The sequence below is a fragment of the Enhydra lutris genome, unplaced genomic scaffold, assembly GCF_002288905.1.
Source record: "Enhydra lutris kenyoni isolate GAN:26980312 unplaced genomic scaffold, ASM228890v2 scaffoldscaffold2, whole genome shotgun sequence".
NCBI lineage: Eukaryota > Metazoa > Chordata > Mammalia > Carnivora > Mustelidae > Enhydra > Enhydra lutris.
The window spans coordinates 67,719,538-67,738,982 of NW_019154086.1; the positions used below are offsets into that span (position 1 = coordinate 67,719,538).

The following is a 19,445-nucleotide window of genomic DNA, read 5'->3' on the forward strand; positions in this document are numbered from 1 at the left end:
ACCAGCAGCAGTTAACCGCATTGAACTCCCTCAACACGATTGACCTCGATTGCCTTGGTGCCTGTGAGCCAGCCTACTTTCCCTGTAGCTTCAGATCACTTTGTCTCTTTATTCAAGATTTTATCCAAGAGGAAGATCACTTTCTTCACTTTGTCTTTCTATTCAAGATTCAGCTGGAGTTTCATATCCACCATAGTTTATACCTCCAAAATGGACAGAAATGATTTTGTTCACCTCCCCCACAGAACACAGGCTCCTCCTGTTGAACTTCTTATGTCCACTGCTTACATTAGTTCTATAGCATAGTGAGGTCTAACAGACATCCAATACATGCTTATTGATTAAATTTGTTAGAAGAGTTGAATGCATGAGGGGTTTATAGTGGAGTTGAACAAGATGACTGCCAGAGTCCTTCCCAACTCTCAACTTTTCACTTGAAGATAGTCGTCCCTTCCATGGTTTTGAATATCATATCCATTTATTACTCTCACCCATGACTTCAAGGCACTCCTCAACCTGAGCTTTAGACAAAAATGTCCACCTGCCTGTTACATAACTTCAAATTCTAGCTGCTGAGTGAGCATCTCAAATTCAGCATGTCCAAAATTAATTCACTTGCCTATACAACCTGACACAACTTTCCAGTTTTCTGTAGTTGTTAATGACCCCACCCTTTTCTTGGGGGCCCATATTAAAAACATCCAGGATGGCACCTTTCTCCTAAAACCAATCATTGCCTAGTCCTGTGGATTCCCCTTTCCCAAAACCAGTTGTTTTTGTCACTACATTTACTTACATACTCCATCGAATTTGTTGCACTCTGACTTTCATGATGTATTTCCATCTCTGTACCAATACTAGATCCTGGAAAGATTTCTGTATTATGGCTGTAAATCCCCCAAGTCTCAGCATAAGTTTTGCTAACAGATAGCAGGTGGTCAACAACTCTTGGTAGAATGGCTGAATGAATGTTAGGATGTTAGGTTTAAACTGCTTTGGGGGCATGGATCTTGTTATATGCTTTTTTTTTTTGTCCAGCTCCGAATATAGTAAATCGAGTAAAAGGCATAGGAAACAAGAAATACATATTCTTTTATATTGAACACTGTATTTTTTATTTTAAAGTGGAGTTGCTGCAACAACTGCCTGTAGTTTTAATTTTAAAAAAAAACACGCTCTGCTATTTTTTGGTAAAATGTTTCTTAGCCTCAGCTCCCAGCTAAAGCCATCCAGGATCCTGGTTCCCCACCCCTTCCAGTGGCCTGATGCGCGGCAGGGGAGGAGCAATGAAAAAGCAGGGCCTGAGGAGCCTGGAGAGAGGGATGGGGGAAGTCCCGGAAGTCATTGACCAGAGCAAGCGACGGCCTCTGCAAGATCAGCTTGGGCTGCGGTCCCAACAATAACAGGCGCGCGGGCCGGGCGGGGCTGCCAGGGGCCCGAGCTTGGGGGCGGAACCCGGATTGGGGGAGGCGGGTGGGACGCCTTGCTAAGGCTGCAGGGGATTGGAGGAGAGAGATGAGGGGCGGTTGAGCTCAAGGAGTGGGCCGGAGACCTAACGGGCCGACAGAGGAGAGAGCGTGTTGATTGGGAGGCGCGGAGGGAGACGGACCGGAGCCAACTGCGGATTGGCCGTGGCGGGTAGAAGAGGCGTGGTCAGTGCGCGCCAGAGGGAGCGCGAGGGAGCGGGCGGCTGGCCTGCCTGCCAGCTAGCCGGAGCCCCGGGCGTGTGCTGCGAGAGCCCGGGTCGGGTTGAAGAACGCGGTGCGGGAGGCGCGTCCCCCCCAGCTCCTCCGCGGCTCGACTACCCCCCTTCCTTTCCTCTCTTACCCCGCGCTCTGGTCTGGTGTCTCGGGGCAGGGAACGGAGGGAAGGAACTAAAGAGGAGGAGGAAAGCGGAGCGAGGGGCAGAGAGGGTCCCGGCGCGGGGCGCAGCGCGCGCTGCCTCTGGCTCTCCAGTCCGAGCCGCCGCCTCCTCGCCCGGGGCGTCCGCACTATGCAGGCGGACTGCGGGCCACCGCGATGGGGAGCCGGGCTGTGCTGAGAGCCGGGCACAGACCTCACAGTCTCCGAGTCCGGGCCGCGGCCGCCGCCCCCGCCCGGGCCGCGCTCCCCTTCTCCCGCCCTCTCCCTCCCCTCTGCAACTCCTCCTCCTTCCCCATGCCTCTGTTCCTCCTGCTCCTACTTATCCTGGTCCTGCTGCTCGAGGACACCGGAGCCCAGCAAGGTGAGTGGTCCGCGGGGAGTGCGCAGCGCGCGGAGCCCCAGGGGCGGCGGGGGCGCTGGGGGAGCCTCCGGGATGCCGGGTCTCCCGGTGGGGAGCTGAATCTGCAGATGCACGGGGGAGGTGCGGTGCGCTTCGGTGCCTGGCCAGACCTGGCCGAGCACTCGCTGGGTTCATCTGCAGAGGTGGGCTCTGCCTGTTGTCCCTCAAGTTGGCGCGGCTTTACTTTTTGACAAGGCCTTTGGTTTTTCCGAAAAGAGAGAAGCGAGACCCATGAAGGCCTCCGTTTTGGTATTGGGTTTTTCTGGGGAAAATCTTTGGGAGGAAAAAGAGAAGTTTTGGAAGTGTGACCCCTAAAGTTAGGTTACACTGATGGACAGAGTAGAAAGGCAAGGTAATTAAGTAGCATCTTAAACCAATTAAAGGCAGGTGGCGATAATTATCATCTTTTGTGAAAGTGCTCAGGTTCAAAAGCGAATTGATTCTTGTTAGCTTCGAGTCGAATTCAGGACATGCCCTTTATGATACCTTACTGTTATTCCTGTTGGTGATCTGAATTGCCTGGGTCAGACACTCAGTCAGCTGTGTTCCTAGATGGAGCATTCGGAGATAAAAGGGTAAGCCCTTCCAGAAAGTGACAAAACTTTTTTTTTTTCCACCCACAGTCCTTGAAATACCTATTTCAGAACTGAGCAAAACTGTTTATTGAATAATCATCATAATGGAAAGAGAATGCAAGGCTGATTCCTCCCCCACCCTTTAGTACTATTTTCAGGCAGCGAACCACAATTTTTGAATCAGTTTGGCATCAGTTATTGGACACATTTTTCCGTTGCATTTCCTTCTTTATTGCAGTGAGAAGGATATGGGTTGGACTGTTGCTTATTCCTGGGAAGATTTTTATTTTAAGTTGATCTCCGTGTTTAAGTCCCAGTGAAAAGTTGCTCATATGGTTTTCAGAGAAGTGTAGAATCATGGCCATAGATAGGCCTGTCATTATGAAGATGCTGAAACTTTGACAGGCATGTGGAAGTATAATGTAACAATAAAGAAAAATATATTTGGTAAACTGACCTCTTTTAGCTCTAGGGACATTTCTACACAGTGTAACTTAAAATTCAGATGCTTAGCATTCATGATTTTAGTTAGATTATCTTTTTAAATTCTTAAACATCAGCACTTAATAAATTGAGGTGTGATATCCTTCCCCCCACTGAAGTTTTAGAGTGTATGCTTGTATTTTCCTCCTAGTAGGAGAAACAAAAAACAAGAAGGCTTACCTACAGTCAGCGCTAATTGGGACTTACTTTGTGGCAAGCACAGTTTTAAGTGATACATGTGTATTAAGTCGGTTTATCCTCACCACACCCATCCAAAATAGTGTTATCCCATTTCAAAACATAAGGGAACCGAGACACAAAAAATACAAGGTACGTTGATACAGAAAGGAATGTAACTACATAAGCAGAATACTCTGTTTTGCTTATTTCTAGACTGAGACTGTTTATATCGTTTTTTTTTTTTAAATCTTTGAACAGTATAGAATCAGTTATGTCTCCAAGCTTTAGAACTTCATGAACCAGACCTAAATAACATGCAACATTCCCTTATTTTCTTCCAAGGTGTAATTTCAGTTTTTAGCACAGCCTTTTAACAAATAATGGTCCTCTTTCACAGTGATGTCTTATATAAACTGTAGATTAACACAAATAGAAACGCTGGTGGTAATTTAAAAGACTTCTGACTTCTAGTTCTTTTGATTGGGTAAATTTTGTGAAGTTATTTAATTTCTTTGTACCTCAGTTTTCTACATCAGTGATATGAGAATAAATACCTATTTTGTAGCCTAACAAAAATGAAATAATAGTACATAGGAGTTTTGTAAATGGAAAAGCATAATATAGTTTTAAGTGATTATCATTATTAATTTTGAGTTTATGAAGTTGATAAAGAAGAACAAGTCGGGTATATATTACTGGAATCTCGGGAGTTTTGAGATTTCAATTCCCTATTTTTTAAAAATAACTTTTTTTTTACCCAAAGGACCCTGATGCAGTCTGTAGTGGAATTGCATTTAAACCAGTCTTAACTAATCTAACAGACATGCTTTGGAGTCCACTGTATTCCCTCACATAAGCTGAAAAGAAGTCTAATTTCAAAATGAGAAGCAGTGTTTTAAAACACCTATAGAATTTTTAATAATGGAAATGTCTACATATTGTAGTGTTAAGTGACAAACTGTACTTTTTACTCTATAAGAAATCTTAGGAAGAAGACTGAAAAGAAGTAATAGTAGTTGCCTTTTGGTGGTAGAGTTGTAGGTAATTTCTGTTTGCTTTTCCAGATTTTCTGCAGTTAACATACAGTCAAAATATAAGCTGTGGAAAAAATGTTTTGTGATATTTAGGTTTTCCTTTCTTTAGCCAGTCTAGGTAGAAGTGCATTTATATGTTGTAGAGAACTATACCTCGGGAATTTTTAAAAATCTTTCAGACATCATTGTAAAGTAGCAGATGTTACTCTCATTCCAGTTCCAGTTGACCCTTGAACAACACAGGTTTGAACTGCACGGATAGCTGCCAGTTTTTTTTCTAATAAACATATTAGAAGATTTTTTGGTGATTTACAATAATTTGAAAAAACTCACAGAGGAACTGCATAGCCTAGAAATATTTTTAAAATATTGAAAAAGTTACGTATTATAAGAATACAGTATATAATACCAGTAACGTACAGAATACGTGTCAATTGACTTACATGTAAGGCTGGTTAGTTTTCTGGTCAGCAGTGAGTTCCTGGAGAGAGTGCAATGTTACAGATGGATTTTTGACTATGCACCGGGAGGTCAGCACCCTTAACCCCTGCCTTGTTCAAGAATCATATGTAGTGCTATATACATAGCTATTCCTGAGCAGATTTTCTGCTGACAGAGTCATTTCTCTTTTCATTTGGCTCAGAATAAAATTTATCATTGGTCTGAAAATTTGTCAGCCTTTCACAACAGAGATGTATTTTAAACAATATTATTTCATTTACTTATAGATTATATTTCCTCACATTTAATTGTACAATGATGGTGTTTTAGATACAGCTTCCATTGTTGTATTTTTAAGTTCTAATTTTTTAAAAAATATTTTTATTTATTTATTTGACAGAGTGAGAGAAAGATCACAAGTAGGCAGAGAGGCTGGGGGGGGTGGTGTGGGGGGTGGTGTGGGGGGTGGGGAAGCAGGCTCCCTGCTGAGCAGAGAACCCTATGTGAGGCTCTGAGGCTCTGAGGCTCCATCCCAGGACTCTGGGATCATGACCTGACCCGAAGGCAGAGGCTTAACCCACTGAGCCACCCAGGAGCCCCTTAAGATCTAAATTTGATGTTGAGTTCATCTTCAAAATCTTTTTATTGTTGAAAGCATTTTTTTTCTGTAACACGTCTGAAAAACTTAAATTGGTCAAATTTATCATGCTGATTGCATCTTTGCTACTGTAATGAATGTATTTAATAGGAAGTTGAAAGTCTACTATGAATGTTTCTGTGTCCCTGATTTACAATTCAACTAGAAATATGCGTCTCTTCATCTCAGGAGCTCAGCTTCCTAGTTCATGTTCTGGAGGGCTTTGCTACTACTTTCTGGGTTAGATTATTTGAATGTGGTAACATATCAGGGAATTTTTACGATTTATTAAAACTGACTTGTTTTTGCCTAGTAATACGAACTATTTGTGAAGGTATTGATTTTTATTTACTCATCTATGAAATAAGTCAAGTTCATTCTTAATCATTCAATTTCACAATGATGTCCGAATTAATGTGTGGGGGAAAATTCTGTCAAGTAATGGCTTTATTTGGTTGTGATGCAGATAAATAGTTTTTCAACAATATTTGTGAATTGTCAGAAATGAACACATCTCCCTCAGTAATAAATATTTTTAATTATTTCTAATATCAACTTTAGGTTAATTTAGAATTTTCAGTTGTCTTTTTTTGGTTTGATAAAACATTAGGCCTCTTACATGTAGTTTTGTTCAGAGGCAAAAATCAAAGCATCCTTTTTCTGCTATATTTCTAACTAATGTTGCCCAGTGAGAATTAGATATATAACATAAAATCTGTGTGTGCTAATGACTAGATTTTAAATCCACATTTTTAAAACTTATAAATGAAAAATTAATTGTAAAATTTTGTTTCATCATTTTAGGTAGCTTTCCATATGTTACAAGCAAAGAGGAAATACGATTTCCCACTGGAGATGGTTAATAATTCTATCTAAACATCTGAGCTTCATTCTAGAAGACTAACATAAAAATAAAACAAAACAGAAAAACCTTAAGATCATGAAATCTGTGTAAGTGAAAGTACCAGTGCTGCTATGAAAATGACAAATGAATTAATTTCCAAAAAGAAATTATGAGTTTATAGTATGACATGGAAAGACTACATGTACATAGAGGTAGTTTTAGGTTTAGGATTATACTTTACAAAATGAACCTAGGATGTGAAAGTTCAGGTGGTAATATTGCACATTAATTGAATACAAGCAAATAGTTTCTATTTGAACTTCTTCATTAGTTGGATGGATGTAGAATGATGACATAAAATTATTGGGATTAGGAAAAGCTTCATAGAGATAGTGAAATGTGGTTGTCGAAATATGAAGTGAGACAACTTGGCAGTTTTTCTTCTGTGGCTCATGGATTCAGTTTACAACCTTACCACGGCCTTGCCACTTTATTTTTTAAATATTGTACAGATAATTATAGTAGCTCAAAACCAAAAACTTAATTGCTGAGTACCCACACCCACAGTTCTACCCCCGATCTATCAATTTATGATTTTATGTTTCTTCCTATTCCATATTCATCTACATAATAATCTTGCATGGTTGTAACTTTAGTCATGTTGTGTTATGTTCTGTAGACATGTTGTGTTGAAATTAATTGTGTAACCTAATTTAAGACATACAAGCATACTTAAAAATAGAGCAAAAAAATTCAAAATGTAAAAATTCATCACAAGACATTATTTATGAAGTAATTACTCTGTTGTTTGGAATTGCTGCTGCAGTATTTTCTTGGTCCATTTGATTAAATTCTTCATTGAGGGTGGGATCTTTAAAAAGGTATTTTAGTTCAAAATATTAGCTTAGAAACCTACATAATACAAATTTCCCAGATCATTATGTAGATTAAGTCAGTATAATCCACAAGGACAGAAAATACAGATAATCAAATAAACTAGTATTTAATGAGTGTCCGTTTCCACTGAAACAGATGGGATAATGGGGTGATCTTAAAAGTAAGCTAAAACATTATCTTCTAGATCATCCTGCACTCTGAAGGATATGTACTTGGAAGAAAAATGTTGATTAGCTACTTGAATTATGGGGAAGAGCCCCCAAGGTGCAGGCTCCCTCAGCTGCTTTCTGAGAATGGGTCAGGTTTCTTGCAGGACTTTTATTGAGCTGGTTGCATGCAAGTGTGCAGTCAAAACTAAATTGTGGTTGATCGAAGAAAAGATGCTGATACTCCTTATCATCCTCTCATTAAGAACTTGCAGCATGAAATAGTACCAACTCTGAGCCTCCAGGCATGTGTGCACATATGTCAGTACAGTTCTGAGACATTTAGAAAAGAGTGAAACATTGTAATTGTTTATAGGGAACCTACAGTCTAGTTGGGGAAATAATGATCTATAAGTTGAATTATATAGAAAAATAAGCAAGGGAAGTTGTCTGTTGCTGTGGGTTTGAAGGAAAGAAGAGCTCATAGGAGGTAGGAGATAAAGTGCTTGCTAATGGGGTGCCTGGGTGGCTCAGTGGGTTAAAGCCTCTGCCTTTGGCTTGGGTCATGATCCCAGAGTCCTGGGATCGAGCCCCGCATATGGCTCTCTGCTCAGCGGGGAGCCTGCTTCCCTTCCTCTCTCTCTGCCTGCCTCTCTGTCTACTTGTAATCTCTGTCTGTCAAATAAATAAATAAAATCTTCAAAAAAAAAAAAAGTGGTTGCTGATAAAGTGTTTTAACTGAGTGAGCTTTAAAGGATTGATAGGTTTGTAGTCCACAGGGAAGACAGATATTTGAGAAGGAAGAGCACGGCATCAGAACAGAAAGAAGTCAGGAAAGCCTGGGAGTGCAAAAGCCTGTCCTCTTGCGATGAGTAGCAAGACTCTAAGCCCGTAGTCCTGGCTTCCATCTTGAGCCCCACGCCTAGCATGCTCCTTCCTAATAATTGGGGGCAGATATTGGCTGGTTGGTTGCTGCTGGCCATGGTTCTTAAGCATGGGGGTTCTGCCTTCTTGAAGCGGTGTGGCTGGCAGCCTCTTGATGACCTGTATGATACAATCCAAACTCCATTGCATATTATAAATGTGATTTTTTCCGCCCACATTCTGGTCTCTCCCTTCCTTCCTGACTTAATTTCATACCAGCATCCCTCAACTTTTATCTGTAGTTTGTGTAAGACTGAGCTACTTTTTACTGTTCTAAAGTATACTTTCATGGTTTTTTGTTTTTGTTTTTTTGCCTTGTTCCCTATGCTGACTTCTTTATATATGCTATTTTCTCTACTTAAAGAGAAAGGGGTCTTTCTTTCTTTGCTTGGTAAACTTCTAATCTTCCTTCAGAACCCTTCTTGGGTATTATCCTGGAAAAGAGTTCTTTAACCATCACCACACACTCATCTCCAGACAGGGCTTTTCAGTTACTTCTCATTCAGGAATCACACTGGATATATGTATTTGTCCTGGCAGAAAATCACTTAGACTGATTTTCTTATTTCTAATACTTAGCATGATGTATGTCGTTCAAAAAATATGAATTAAGAACCTATTTCTGGAGTGAAGCTGCTGCTCCAGCTACATGATTTGATGTTAGTCTCTGGGTGTCTACACACCCTTCATGCTGTTGTTGGTTGTCACCTCCCCACAGTTAGCAGTCTGAGCCTGCGCTTCTCAGTCTCCTGAGAGTAGAGCCCCCTGTTGAACCTTACTTACTACCTACTAGCCCAAGGCCTAACATTCTGCTTAGTGTTTTCAAGCTCCCCTCTGTCTGGGAGGTAGACTTCTTTGCCGCCTTGGTGAGAGGAGTCCTTGCTCTAGACCTCTGCACATAGCTATGGTTTCTTCTTAGGAAACACTGTTTGTGCCCATCTTGTCAGATAGGTCGTCTTTAAGAACAATAACAGTCTAAGTCAGTGTCAGCAAATTGGGTGCACTCCTTTGCCCTGTCTTTCAGACTCTGATTTAATGGCCACCTCTGGCATTACCAGTGTTCCCCCAGTTGTGGCTCTAGTAGTTGCCTGCCTCCTTTTTCTTTGACAGCTCCAATTCCTGGAGAATGTTCAGGTAGTTTCAGTAATCTGGTCTCCAAGGAAGCGAATGAAAAATGAAGGCTGGAAAGATCAGTGGGAACAAGATTCTGGAGGACTTTCCATTGAGGGGCACACAGGAGTTTGTACCTGAAGAATTAGCAAAACATCATCCCTAGGTTCCTCTGCTTTCACCCAGTCCATTTGTCTATCTCTACGTTCACTTTCGCATCCCAGCCTCCCAGGTCCCTCATCTCTTTGCTCTTCCATTGTCCTTAACTGATCCCAAATGTCCCACATGCCAGTCCCCTCTGTCTTCTCTGATTCTGGGTAGCTTAAAGTTACTGGAGAAGGTCATGTGACCCTTGTGACTAGATCTACAAAGTGAGGACTACTAATCAAATCTCCGGTGGGGCTTACTGCTCAGCAGGAACAGTGTGACTGTCCCACTTTGTAGAACTGTACTCCTGCCCTGCTTCCCATCCCAGCACAGTAAGACTGCCTTCTTCTTCTTTTCCTTCTTCCTGAAATCATCTCCTCCACTTGTCCAGAACACTACTTAATCAGGGAATGCAAGTTGTGTTTTAGTATAATTTAAATTTGAATGGTGTTTTTTTTACTTCGTACCTGGGGTCATGCTCAAACTACCACTGACTCATGTGCATCTTTCTTCTCAGCTGTTTGCTTTCTAGGTACCTTATATCTCTGCTTTTTTAAGTGATGAACTTTCTAATGAATAGACTACATCGGTGCTGTACCTTTTCTTGGTGTCAGGAGTACAGTGAATACTCGTTAAATGCTGATTTCCTTGCAGCCTGGTCTCTGCTCTACTGAAAGTATCATTTAAATTGTCAGATTTTTCCTTTTTTGGCTTTGGCTTGTGTTTACTCTGAAAAACCTGAGCACTTTGTTTGTCTTCACTATTTCATACTTTGGTGGACCGTGAAAAAAACAGATACCTTGGAATCAGACAAACTTGGATTTAAATATTAGGCAAGGATATCTCCTTAACACTCTTAACTGTTTTTAAATATAGAACTCACCTCTCTTTTTAGAGTGTTTGAGAGCTGGGATCAAATCTGTTTGGGTAATCAGTAAATTTTTGTTGAATGAGTGATTTAGTATGAACGGAGGTGGTTAATATGTAAGCAGATGACAGGTTTGAGAATTAGGAGAAAGCGTGGAGACTTCATGGTAACTGAAGTCAGAGTAGGGAGATATCCCTAGTAAAATACAGAGTGGGGGGACGCCTGGGTGGCTCAGTTGGTTAAGCAGCTGCCTTCGGCTCAGGTCATGATCCCAGCGTCCTGGGATCGAGTCCCACATCGGGCTCCTTGTTCTGTGGGGAGCCTGCTTCTCCCTCTGCCTCTGTCTGCCACTCTGTCTGCCTGTGCTCTCTCTCTCTCTCTTTAAAAAAAAGGAAAAAAAAAGAAAAAAGAAAAAAAAAATACAGAGTGGGGGAAGACCTGAACAACAGCAGTCAGTATTAAGAAGATAAGTCCACAAAGATGCTGGAGAAGTTGCAGTTAGTGCAAAGAACTTAGCCAGGAAAGGAGGAGGAAGTTTGCAAAGATGGCAGAGGAGAAGGGGACCCTATTTCAGCTGGTCCCCGAATTGAGCTGGATAGCTACCAGACCATTCTGAACACCCATGAAATCCGTCTGTGATGTAAGAAGATATAGCTGGATCTCTACAAATAGAATATCTCTGGTGATTGGTTTCAAGGTATGAAGTGGGGAGCTTTGGTTCTACAGGCAGATATCAGGAGATAAACAGAACGGGGAGGGAGCCTCCAGGATCTTGAAATGCTGGAAGGCAAAAGCCTCCCCCACTGGGGACTGGACACAGACTCACAGACCAGTAGCGGTGGGGAAAGGACTTTAGGTCAGCCCCCCTAAATGAGTTTAGGGCCCTGCATGTGAACTGGGGGTGGCTGGCAATTTAAAAATCACAAAGGGTAGAGATGTGCCTGGACCTGGAGGTGAGGGCTGGGAGTGCTGTTGTGGGATGCACAACCCAGGACTGCAGTTTTTAGAAGCACAGACAGAAACGAGACAGTGTGGTCTGGAGAGCTCACTGAAAAACAGACTACAATCTCTGTTCTGAGACAGAGGTTTGGATGTGGTCACTTCTGCTCTGACTCTCGGAAGAGACTTGGAAAGCTGCCAGGAAAAGTCACCAGAGAACAAAAGCTCCAAAAAACCAGTTTTCACTGAGCCCATCCCGCCCCCACCCGGGGGAAGGGCAACTCTGCCCAAACAGAGTTGCCTGAGTAACAATGTGGCAGCCCCTCCCCCAGAAGACAGGCTGGAAGAACAAGAGGCTGACAACCCTAAGATCCCTATAAAACAGGTGCATCTTGCTTGGGTTGTGGTCAATAACTTAGACACCATACATTCCCTCAATCACCGCTCAACAGAATGACTAAGAGGAGGAACCCCCAACATAGGGAAGATTCAGAGATTGTCACCTCTGCCACAAAACTAATGGATATGGATATAAGCAAGATGTTGGGAATAGACTTCAGGGTAACAGTTATGCAGATAATAGCTAGGATAAAGAAAACCAGTAAATACAACATAGATTCTCTAAAGGCAGAAATGAGAGCTGATTTGGCAGAACTTAAACGTTCTGTCAATGAGATCCAATCTAACCTAGATACTTTAACAGCTGGGTAAATGAGGCAGAAGATCGAGTTAGTGATCTAGGAGACAAACTGATAGAAGAAACAGGAGGAGGCCTGGAACAGCCAGCTTAAAATCCATGAAAACAGCATTAGAGAAATAAATGATGCCATGAAACCTTCCAGTGTCAGAATTATTGGGATCCCTGAGTGGGTGGAGAAAGAGAGGGGTCTAGAAGATATATTTGAGTGGGTCTTAGCTGAGGACGTCCCTAATCTGGAAAATGAAACAGGCATTTGTATCCTAGAGCAGAGAGGACTCCTTCCAAGATCAAGGAGACCAGACCAACACCCCAGCATGTAGTAGTAAAACTCACAAAACTTAGAACCAAGGAAACCATCTTAAGGGCAGTTAGGGGCAGGAGAGTCCTTACATACAGATGGAAGAACATCAGATTAACATCATATCTGTCCACAGAGACCTGGCAAGCCAGAAAGGGCTGGCAAGACATATTCAGGGTACTAAATAAGAAGAACATGCAGCCAAGAATACTTTATCCAGCAAGGCTATCCATGTTCATGGATGGAGAGAGAAAGAGCTTCCATGACTGGCAGAAACTGAAAGAATTTGTGACTAAGCTGGCCCTGCAAGAAATATGAAGGAGGGCTCTATAAAAACAGAAAGATGCCAAGAGTGATAGAGAATAGAAATTTAAAGAGACCATTTATACAAACAAGGGCTTCACAGGCAACATGACAATAATATCATATCATTCAATAATCACTCTCAACCTGAATGGCTTAAATGCTACCATAAAACGGGCACAGGGTTGCAGATTGGACAAAAAGACAGGACCCATCCATATACTGTCTATATGAGACTCATTTTGAACATAAAGATACATCCAGACTAAAAGTGAAGGGTTAGAGAACCAACTTTCATGCCAACAGACCTCAGAAGAAACCTGGGATAGCAATTCTCATATCAGACAAATTAGATTTTGAGCTAAAGACTGTAGTTAGAGATACAGAAGGGCACTATATCATTCTTAAAGGCTCTGTCCATCAAGAAGATCTAAGGATTATGTTTATGCCTCCACCATGGGAGCAGCCAACTACATAAGCCAACTGTTAACCAAAATAAAGGGACTTATTGATAATAATACATTAATCGTAGGAGACCTCAACACTCCACTCTCAGCATTAGATCATCTAAGCAGAAAATCAACAAAGAAACAAGAGCTTTGACACACTGGACCAGGTGGACCTCATAGATAGATACAGAATATTCTACCCTAAAACAACAGAATACTCATTCTTCTTGAGCACACGTGGAACTTTCTCCAGAATAGACCACATACTGGGTCACAAATCAGGTCTCAACCAATACCAAAAGATTGAGATTATTCTCTGCATATTCTCAGACCACAGTGCATTGAAACTGGAACTCAGTCACAAGAAAGAGTTTGGAAGAAATTCAAACACTGGGGGGTGGGAGGCATCTGGGTGGCTCAGTTGGTTAAGTGGCTGCCTTCACCTCAGGTCATGTTCCCAGGGTCCTGGGATCGAGCCCCACATTGGGCTTCCTGTTCAGCAGAGAGCCTGCTTCTCCCTCTCTCTCTTCTTGCCACTCTGCCTACTTGCGCTATCTCTCTATTTATTGTAGAATAAATAAATAAATAAATAAATAAATAAATAAATCTTTTTTAAAAATTCAAAACTTGGAAGCTAAAGACCATCCTTCTCAAGGATGTTTGGGTCAACCAGGAAATCAAAGAAGAACTTAAACAGAAACCAATAAGAATAAAAACACATTGGTCCAAAACCTATGGGATACGGCAAAGGTGTTCTAAGGGGGAAATACATAGCCATCCAAGCCTCACTCAAAAAAATGGAAAAATCCAGAATATGCTATCTTTACACCTTCAAGAACTGGAGAATCAACAACAAATTAAGCCTAACACACCCATGAGAAGGGAAATAAGAGCAGAGGTCAATGAATTAGAAACCAGAAATAGAGTAGAACACATCAATGAAACTAGAGGCGGTTCTTTGAAAGAATAAGATTGATAAACCACTGGTCAGACTTACCAGAAGAAAAGAGAAAGGACCCAAATTAATAAAATAATGAATGAAATGGGAGAGATCACGACTAATACCAAGGAAATAGAACAATTATCAGAAATTATTATCAACAACTATATGCCAGTAAATTAAACAACCTGGAAGAAATGGATGCATTCCTGGAAACCTATAAACTACCAAGACTGAAACAAGAAGAAATTGAAAACCTGAATAGACCAATAACCAGTAACGAGATTGAAGCGGTGATCAAAAACTTCCCAAAAAACAAGAGTCCAGTACCTGATGGATTCCCTGAGGAATTCCACCGAACATTCAAAGAAAAAATTATTTCTTCTACCTATTCTCTTGAAGCTGTTTCAAAAAATAGAAGGAAAACTTCCAGACTCATTCTGTGAGGCCAGCATTACCTTGATCCCAAACCAGGCAAAGGCCCCATCAAAAAGGAGAATTTCAGACCAATGTCCTTGATGAATATGGATGCCAAAATTCTCAACAAGATCCTAGCTAATAGGCTCCAACAGTTCAGTAAAGGGATTATCCACCGCGACCAACTGGGATTCATCCCTGCAATGCAAATCAGTCAGTGTGATAGAACATATAAGAGGAGAGAGAAGAACCATATGGCTCTCTCAATGCAGAAAAAAACATTTGACAAAATACTTCATCCTTTCCTGATTAAAACTCTTCAGGGTATAGGGATAGAGGGAATATGCCTCAATTTCATAAAATCCATCTGAAAAACCCACAGCAAATAACATTCTCAATGGGGAAAAGCTGAGAGCCTTTCCCTTAAGATCAGGAACTCGACAAGTATGCCCACTCTCGCCACTATTATTCAACATAGTACTAGAAGTCCTAGCAACAGCAATCAGACAGCAGTAAGAAATAAAAGGTATTCAGATTGGCAAAGAAGAAGTTAAACTCTCTCTTCACAGATGACATGATACTTTATGTGGAAAACCCAAAGGAGTCCACCCCAGATTACTAGAACTCATACAGCAGTTTGGTAATGTGGCAGGATACAAAATCAATGCACAGAAATCAGTTGCTTTCTTATACACTAACAATGTAACTATCAAAAAAGAAATTAGAGAATCGATTCCATTTACAATAGCACCAAAACCCATAAGATACCTTGGAATAAACCTAACCAAAGAGGTAAAGAATCTATACTCTAGGGACTACAGAACATTCATGAAAGAAATTGAAGACACAAAAAGATGAAAAAACATTCCATGTTCATGGATCAGAAGAATAAATATTGTTAAAATATCTATGCTGCCCAGAGCAATCTACACTTTCAGTGTCATACCTGTCAAAATACCAATGGCATTTTCCAAAGTGCTGGAACAGAAAATCCTAAAAAAAAGAAGACCCCCCCCAAATTGACAAGGAAATGTTGAAAAAGAAAAAGCTGGGGCCATCCAATTGCCCGATTTCAAGCTATATTACAAAGCTGTGATCACCAGCATAGCATGGTACTGGCACAAAAACAGACACTTAGATCAATGGAACAGAATAGAGAGCCCAGATATGGACCCTCAATTCTATAGTCAACTAATCTTCAACAAAGCAGGAAAAAATATCCAATGGTTAAAATATAGTCTCTTCAATAAATGGTGCTGGGAAAATTGGACACCTATATACAAAAGAATGAAACTTGACCATTCTCTTACACCATACACAAAGATAAACTCAAAATGGTTGAAAGTCCTCAATGTGAGACAGGAATCCACCAAAATCCTAGAGGAGAACAGAGGCAGTAACCTCTTTGACAATGGCCACAGCAACTCCTTTCAAGATATGTCTCCAAAGACAAGGGAAACAAAAGTGAAAATGAACTTTTGGGACTTCATCAAGATAAAAAAGCTTCTGAACAGCAAAGGAAACAGTCAGCAAAACGAAGAGGTAACCCACGGAATGGGAGAAGATATTTGCAGATGATACTGCAGAAAAAGGGCTGATATCCAAGATCTATAAAGAACTTCTTAAACTTAGCACTCAAAAAACAAATAAGCTAGTCAAGAAATGGGCAAAAGACATGAACAGACATTTCTTAAAAGAAGACATACAAGTGGCTAACAGACACTTGGAAAAAGTTGATCATCATTAGCCATCAGGGAAATTCAAATCAAAAGCACACTGACATACCATATTACACCACTTAGAATGGCAACAGTTGACAAGGCAAGAAACAACAAATGTTGGAGAGGTTGTGAAGAATGGGTAACCCTCTTACACTGTTGGTGGGAATGTAAGTTGGTACAGCCACTTTGGAAAACAGTGTGGAGGTTCCTCAAAAGATTAAAAATAGAGCTACCCTATGACCCAGCAATTGCACTACTGGGTATTTACCCCAAAGATAAGATGTAGTGAAAAGAAGGGCCATATGCACCCCAGTGTTCATAGCAATGTCCACAATAGCCAAACTGTGGAAAGAGCTGAGATGCCCTTCAGCAGACAAATGGATAAAGATGTGGTCCGTATATGCAATGGAATATTACTCAGCCATCAGAAAGGATGACTACCCAACTTTTGCATCAACATGGATGGGACTGGAGGAGATTATGTTAAGTGAAATAAGTCAAACAGAGAAAGTCAATTATGCTTTCACTTGTTTGTGGAACATAAGGAATAGCATGAAGGACATTAGGAGAAGGAAGGGAAAAATGAAGGGGGGGCGAAAATCGGGGTGGGGGATGAACTATGAGAGACTATGGACTCTAGGAAACAAACAGGGTTTTAGAGGGGAGGAGGGTGAGGGAATGGGTTGGCCCAATGATGGGTATTAAGGAGGGCACGTACTGCATGGAGCATTGGGTGTTATACGCAAACAATGAATCTTGGAACGCTACATCAAAAACTAGTGACATACTGTATGGTGACTAACATAAGTAAAAAAATAAAGAACTGAGCCAGGGAAGAAGAATTTTAAGAAGGAGGGAGAGAAGATAAAAAGGAAGGAAGGATGGTAGGAGGGAAGGAAGGGTCAGCAAAGCCAGATAATATAGAAAGGTCATAAATGATAAGGATGCAAAAGTATCCTTGGACTTTTGGCGGCTTGGAAACTGGCTGCTTTAGTGAATAGTTTTATTGGTGAGGTAGGTCTGTGTTCCCTAGGGCTACCCTAACAAATTACCACAAATTCAGGTGCTTAAAATGATAGAACTTCACTGTTTTATAGTTCTGGAAGCTGGAATTCTGAAATTGGGGTATCAGCAGGGCCATAATCTCTGTCTGAAGATGCTGGGGGGGACGATCTTTCCTTGCCTTTTCCTAACTTTTGGCAGTTTTGATCTTCAGAGTTCCTTTGCATCATTCCCACCTCTGCCTCTTTAATGTAGTGTCCTTCCTGTGTCTGTGTCCAGACTGTCCTCTTTTTATAAGGACACCAGTCCTTGGATTAGGGTCCACCTTAATCCAGTATGACCTCATTTTAACTTGATGACATCTGCTAAAACATTGTTTCCAGTTAAGATTATATTCACTGGTACCAGAAATTAGGATTTAATCATATCTCTTTGGAAGGGATCCAGCCCGTAGCAGTGCATTCAGACTTAGAATAGGAGGCAAAGTAAAATGTCATTTATGGAGAATAGAAGAAATTTCTCTATAAAAGAAAGGAAATTTGAGCAAGAAGATGGTAGCTATTAGGGGACACTGGTGTAAAGAGATTTTGTGGTATTTTGTTGCTGTTGTTAATATTTGTGATGATTTGTTAAAGTGTAAAACCGAGGCTATACTGTAGAGCTATTTTACTGGTTATAATTTGCAAAAGAGGCAAAATTATACCTGCCTTGCAAATGTAAAATGACCATATATCAAAGATTTTATTCAATTCATTCATTAATGAGGGAACCAGTAAGATGTTAAATCCTGTCCAGAGAATATTTGAGAACCTAGGAGTTTATCATTTTAGGATATAATTGCTAGATTAGATGGCTGAAGCTGGTTGATGGGCCAATAGGGTCATAAACAGTAACCTTTGGGATTATCTTTTCAACTGTACAAAAGTGCTCTGCCTTTCTACCAGACAATAAGCTAAATGTTATCATGTAACTAAAACTGGGACCCTTAAGCAGAGATAAATAGCAAGTCCAACTAAGTACTTTACTCTATAATCCTTGGGCAGCTTCTGGCTTCTGTGACATTTAAAAGATGTGCTGCTCACTTTTTTTTTTTTTAACCAATTTCCAAGTGTAAGATAATTTTTCTGTATATTAGAATCTGTCGAGATAGAGAGGGAGACCTGAGAACCTTTAATTAGCCCTTAGGTGATTCTAATGTTGGCAAAATCTGAGAACCACTGAAAGAGAATACTGAGTGGCTTTGAGTGCCCATCTGAGACTGGAACCCATGTTCCAGTCCAATGACACCTGTTCCCCTTGGACTTTGTGATTTTTTTTTTTTTCCTCAGTAGTGCTCAGCTCCTTGGCCAAGAGAAATCATATGATCCAGGGTTGAGGGTTTGACAGGCAGAAACTTAGGAAGGACACGGTGGCGAGGAAGTAAAGGTGTCAGGAAGAGGTACTTAATACTGGATGCGAGGTCCAGTCTGGGCAGGGAAAGACATGAGGCCAGGATAAGATTAGCAGATGGGGAGAAAAGAAAGAAGTCAAATTCACAGAAAGTATGTGGGTGTAAGACCCTTGAAAGGTCAGGAGACCAGCAGACTGAGACTTTAAAGTTTTTGAGTTTTCACAGGTGGATAGAAGTGTTTCTAACAATGGCAAAAAATTAACTCCAGATTGTGCTTCTGAGAGAGTTACTGAAAGTTGAGGTCATCAGGGAGAAGATGAGTGAGAATTACTTTCTCATAGATTTGTACTTTTCACAAGACAGTGCACTTGAAACCTTAAAGCTAATGTAAATTTCCACTGGACCATTGTTCCATTACTTTAGGTTGTGGCCGGATGCCCTGTATCTACAGATGATGGGCAAAAGCCTTTCTGGTCTTTTAGGACTGTAGTAGTATCCTCAAACAAAGAGAGTTTATTGAGCATGTTATTACAGGCTAGGCACTCAGTACTGGGTGTTTTTATATAATATCTCATTTAATTTTTACCCTATGTGTTTGAGTTGTTAGTATCCCCATTTTACAAAGCTGGGGTTTAGCAGAGATAAATAACTTCCTGAAGGTCACAGTGAATGGTGGATAGGTCATTTAAATTCATTCTGTGACTCCAGAGCTCACTTGCTTAACCACTATGTTCTAA

General features: G+C 41.0%; 1 protein-coding gene across 1 annotated transcript in view; it reads left to right on the forward strand.

The window, feature by feature from the left end:
- The first annotated feature begins 2,019 nt into the window (after positions 1 to 2,019).
- Positions 2,020 to 19,445, forward strand: part of LOC111150271 (discoidin, CUB and LCCL domain containing 2) — a 91,660-nt gene continuing 74,234 nt past the window's right edge. Inside the window, exon 1 of the mRNA XM_022507716.1 lies at positions 2,020 to 2,224. Coding sequence (XP_022363424.1) covers positions 2,020 to 2,224 — 205 coding nt within the window. The remainder of the gene's footprint in view (positions 2,225 to 19,445) is intronic.